General features: G+C 36.4%; 1 protein-coding gene across 1 annotated transcript; it reads right to left on the reverse strand.

Moving 5' to 3' along the window:
* Positions 1-459: 459 nt before the first annotated feature.
* Positions 460-4,287, reverse strand: LOC125659801 (uncharacterized). Its single transcript, XM_048891579.2, has 4 exons — positions 3,893-4,287; positions 3,458-3,559; positions 3,257-3,316; positions 460-618 (listed from the first exon to the last, which is right to left on the reverse strand). The coding sequence occupies exons 1-4, from the start codon at positions 4,238-4,240 to the stop codon at positions 547-549; spliced, it is 582 nt and encodes a 193-aa protein (XP_048747536.1). The 5' UTR covers positions 4,241-4,287; the 3' UTR covers positions 460-546.
* Between the last annotated feature and the right edge of the window lie 1,609 nt (positions 4,288-5,896).

Here is a 5,896-nt window from a genome sequence, read left to right on the forward strand (position 1 = left end):
AATATGATATCTGTAAGGAAAAAAAGTCCAGAAAACTATTTGACCTACTTGTAGCCCTAAAGTAGGTAAATGATGGACCAATCCAGCTGAAATGCAAACTCTTGAGGGAGAAATTGTGACCAAATTTCAAAGTTGTATATGCATCCATTACGGAAAAGTCCAGAAAACATGACCCTGGACAGCCAGCCAGACGCACCATAACATAATATGTCCCGTTCTAATGACGGGCGTATAAAAATGATAGAAGTTCGACTTCACGTAAATTATTTTTAAAAATGTCTGCTCACTTTCAAAAAGACATTCACATGTGTCTATAAAAAGTTTACGGAACGTCGAGTTAGAGGTGTGAGAGTTGATTACACAAAGTAGGTACCGTATCTCAGGGACACCCGTCATTCATCATTCTATAAGCCGTTTGCAGGTTGTGCAACCTGGCCAAAAATGCCAGAGAAAAAGAAGACAAGTATAAGATATTTTTATTTTTTGTAAACTCTTCAGAGAATCCATATATACAACATTTCAAATGATTTAATGTCATAATTTAAATCACTGTCTTAACACTTTCCTCTCATTAAATCCAAAGTCTGCAAACTCTTTTGATTCCTGGTTCCTTATGTCCTGTAGAAGAAAAAATAATAAAATCAAACGCTGATAGGCTTAAATATTGGGCCAATTCAAATTAATTAGTAGATTTATATCATCCAGGGTCACAAAAAAATCTGGGGTAGGATTTTATTTTTTTTAATTTTTATTTCCAATGCAAGAAAAAAAAATTAATAACAAAAGGCATCACACATAGTGTTAATTAAGTTAACATTCAAAGAATCCTTGGTAGAAGATATAAAACCAACATTCTGTGACTTTAATCATTCACTCATGTCACTGGGAAGCAAGTTCGTTTGAAATCGTATTTTTTTCCGAAAATGAAAAAAAATTGGGGTGGGTCCTTTATTGAGGGGCGGGCGTGGATGATAATCTAACTATTAATTTTAGTTGGCCTTATGAAAAATTTGAATTGTTAACAATCCTTCAAATGATATCAAAGTATCCTGATACTTGAATCCACTGGTAAGAATTGTATTACGTGCAAATCAAGGTGTTATTTGAAAAAGAAAGAGGGGACATTGTTTTGAACCTGTTAGTCAGCCTGTAGACCAAATCTTGTCCACTCAATATCTTAAGAACCCTTTGATTGACAGACATCAAACTTGGTGCATCTTAAAGAGATGACCCCTATTGATTTTGAGGTCACACTGTCAAAGGTCAATCCACTCTGGACATGGGAAGATATACGTTCAATACCTTGAGAACCTTTCCTTAACAGACATCAAGCTTAGTAAACATCGGAAGGAGTAAATGAACCCTATTGATTCACATGGGTCAAGGGTCAAACTGGACATACAAATGTGTTGTCTCCTATATATTTTGAGAATCATACCCCATCCTATATATTTTGAGAATCGTACCCCAAGAGGTGGATGGCCCCTATTGATGTTGAGGTCATGTGTTTTACCAGCTTCGCTAATGCATCACTGGTAAAACTTAGATTGCAATCATTAAATCAGCATTATATAATAGCTGCAGATAACAAATGAGAAGATGGATATTCCCCAACTTGTTTCTGTCAATAAAAAAATACCCCCTCCCCTTCTCAAGCACATTCAAATTGGTAATATGTAAATACTGCTTATCTTGTTTGTATGAACAAACTCCTATAAACCGTGCACTACAAAGTAATGTATCGGACAAAATATTTATTCCTATGACCTTGACATTGAATGACCTTGAGGAGTTTCACTCCAAACCATAAAACTACACTAAATCTTGGAGCTCAAACAATATTTCAATACTTCAGATATACAGCTTTAACACGAATGAAATATTTTCTTTCACGTGACCCAGAACATTGCCAAATAACATTGAATAGGATTAAAAAAAACACCACAGATAATCAAGGCACACTTTGAGTCGAACTTGAATGCCTGATGCTTTGCTACACAAAGACATGGCCTTGACAATAATTTTATGTCTTTCCTCTCGGAATCTTGGCATTGTCCAATAGATCGTGGGTGAGAATATGGATTCAAACATCTTCAAGTCTTGAGCAATCTCTGTGTCAAGTATGACCATCTTATCATTCTACATTGCAAAAACTATTTTTTTCCCAAGCTTCCTTGACATTGACCAAATGACCTTGAGATGAGATCAGAACATATCCACATGGGATAAACAACATTATTTCAAGGGTGACAGTCTTGAACTTTTCCACTCTAAATATACAATCTGTAAATACATGTAATTGCATAACAATCATGATTTTCACCAGCAACTTTCACATTGTCCAGATGTGCATGGGTTTACATAGTGTGTATAGCATGCCCACAATATTATGGGGGATTTGGTTGGTTCTATCAACAGTATTAGACAAATCTCTGAACAAAAAGTCTATGGCATTCACTCACCATAACCTTCACCTACACCTCTGTCAATGCCCTTATACAAGACAACTTTTCATATCGAATTCAACAAATTCAAATTTTGTTTTTCAATATGAAAATAAAATATCCAATGGATATTAGCTTATAGAATTCCTCTTAACATTTCCTTAAACGTTGGACCATATTGTGAATCAATACATTATACGTAATATCAAATTCCATATATGGGTAAACAATCCCACATGTCCAAAAAGTTGAGAAGAACAAAAGTTGAACATTTCAAATTGTATTTTACACCGCTAGGGAAACTTTCCGTGTGGGATAACAGAAGATTTGGACAAACGCAACTCCTGTCATCATGATGCTATATGTTATGTCTTCATCATGATGCTATCTGTAATGTCTTCAGTGACGTAATCCAGCCAGACCAGTCAATATCAATTCACAGGGATTGACTAAAAACCTTCCATCTTTCATCATATTCAGTTTCCCATTGTTTACTTTACAACTAATCTCTCCACTCAAAACAGTCAATTCAATTGTTTTCAATGGTGAGCTTGCCCATTCATTAGTCTTGTTGTTTATATCATGTGATTAAATTGTCACATGATGCAGGAGCTATTTTTCAAGCACTAACAGAGGTGCAAGTCAGCTTTTTGTAATGCACCCTCTGGTAAGAGAATGAGCCATGGATAGGCAGATATGGTGATTTCAATATACCCACCAAACTTCTTTTGCATGGGTATAAAAACTTTTCTTGAAGTCTGGGTTAGCTATATTCACTACAGTGGTTAAAATCCCATGCATAATTCACTCACCTTCCAGAAAGTGTCTGCGCATCTAGTATAGATAATGGGTCCTTTCTTTTTCTCCCATGTCTGTAACAAAACGTGCTCTCTTGTTATAAGCCTCGCAACAAATTCTCTGATGTTTCCAAAAATGCTTTTACATTACCACTTGAAATTGGTCATAGATTACACTTGCAAATTACATTAAAAGTTCTTTTTCACCAGTCCTACCTTGCCATTATATTTTACCCAGTACACAATCCCTAACCCAATAACGTACGCTCGCACCGCCCGGGTAGTTAACAGTCTCAGATTCTTTGCAAGATATGGGCTCTGAAACAAGAAGTTACCATCAAAATACACAATATATCTTAAATACGATATTAAGTTAACATCTAATTACATGATATGATATTATATGTTATGATATTTAAGAAGGCAACAGTAGTTGCATTTATAAATTTTAGTTCATCTATCCTGGCGTTTTCCCCTCAACACATATTGCCGAAATAAAATAAACCTGCATTAGATAAGGCCTATGTAGCAACCTGCTTGAATGCATTTTATTTTCATGCAAATTATATGAATGGAACTGGATAAAGAGCATTTTTAACGAGTGGGTAAGTCCTGAGTAACAGAATCTTGTACTACGAACTGTCTGGTTACCATAGACTTAGAGAGCATTCCCTCAAGCATATCCCCGGGATACTGGTAGAATTTTCTTATAGCATTTTTGGGCCTAATTTTTTCAACGATGTCCATCCTCGGTTCACCCTTTGGGAGTTCTTGATCTTTCATCCATTGCTTTCGCCGAGCCCGGTCCTCCGGTGACATTGGTTCACCCACCCTGTCACGCTCAAAAGGAAGCGGCTCGATAGAGAATGCAGGAAATTGGCTGCCAGCTTTTTTGAACAATTTTTCTGAATCCGAAAGAGGTAATGTATCTAGTCGGAATTTTATAGGAACAAACTTTCCTCCCGAGGAGGCAAACCTCGGCTCCGATAACCTTGCCATTTTGTTCCACAGGATGTTATGTGTTCAACATGAAAGAGAAAAACTTCTCGTACAAGAAAATATAATCCGAATATTCGGAAAGACTAACAACACGAACAATCCTCATTTCTTTCATTTTATTGATATAAGCAAATGATGATAAATAATGATAATAATCTACCTTTGATTTTTCATTTTAACCAATAGTTTATTAAATTTATTATTTCACTATTCAGTACAAATAAGATTGAATGGAAAGCGTCCTCTCCAGAGATTAGAATAAAATATATTATGAGTCCAATGGAATCACAGAAACAAATGACAAAGGAAAAGAAAAACAATTCCTTTTGTTGAATATTTTCAACACAGTCATTTTAGGGTCTTCAACCATGCACCCTCTTTTGGGACAGAAAACTTTTGTTGCACCCCCCCCCCCCCCAATTTTCTGGATCCGCCACTGCTTCTCTAATCACACCATACCAAAACCACAGGTTCCCCACTAGAAATAAAGATATCCTGTAAACAGTTTTCAAAAGGCACGGGTAAATCAAAATGCACTGAATTTAATGAAATGAACTAGCTTGTATAGTGTAGTTTAATTGGGCGTTTTAAACTGTGCGGAACTAGCCGATACAAACAATTGTAAAAGTCCGGACTTCCTATGTGTCCAAGTTTGCCCAACTCTTTATTTTGTATTCTTTATAGGAGTTATGAGAATGGTCACTGTTCGTTATCTTCACCTTTCATCTACAGAACAACAGTTGCCATGTTAAATGACCGAGTTACCCAGCCATTATAACATAGTAAATCCCCAAGCTAGACCATTTTGTATTGTTCGACACAGCTCTGGAATTACTGTGTATTCAGCACCATGCAGGTGCCCTTAAACAAGGTCTACATCTACTCTTTTAGGCAGCAAGTCCTAAAGAACCTTAGCTTTATGCACCCAAGTGACACACGTCCTCATTTTGGAGCTAGATTCACATTGTAGGATTAGTGTCTACTGAGCGTCCACATGCCTAGAACTGTGCTTGTATCTACCCTTCTGGACTGGGTCCCATTAATATAAAGGAAGTCCAAAAGAGTCACAAAACAATTTCGTATTACATTTTGTACTTCTTATAATGGAATCGCGTCTACTTGGTGACTGATGCCTTAAAATGGTGTCTATGTTCCTCCTATTTTAGGCCACATCCTATCAAGAGAATGGAAGTCCAAATGTGTTTTAAAGTCACGCAAGTTACAAAATTCCTTCTTTAGGCTCTAATTACTAGTATGTATGACCAAATCATATTCTTTTATATTATGGAATTGGTGTCTATTCAGGAATTCAGGATCCTGATGGAATTGGTGCCTATTCAGGATCCCACTTCCCAAAAAATACTTCCTATACATACCCTTTTAAGGGTCAGACCCCATTATGAGGATTAAAAAGTGCTCTGGGGTCAAATGAATTTGACAAGTCCTACACATAGCACTAGGTGCCCTACTCGGGATGCTTTCATATTCTTTCAAATGGTGGACTATTCCACACCTTAGCTCCTTAAAACTGTACCTAGTATACATAGTCCCCCGAGTGGCATCAGTCTGTATTCCACTGTTTTAAATAGCTTAATTAGTAGTGTAGTGTATTACAAAATTTGTGGCTGAAGTTCATATTAACATTGAACACTAAAA

Source organism: Ostrea edulis, chromosome 9, assembly GCF_947568905.1.
Source record: "Ostrea edulis chromosome 9, xbOstEdul1.1, whole genome shotgun sequence".
NCBI lineage: Eukaryota > Metazoa > Mollusca > Bivalvia > Ostreida > Ostreidae > Ostrea > Ostrea edulis.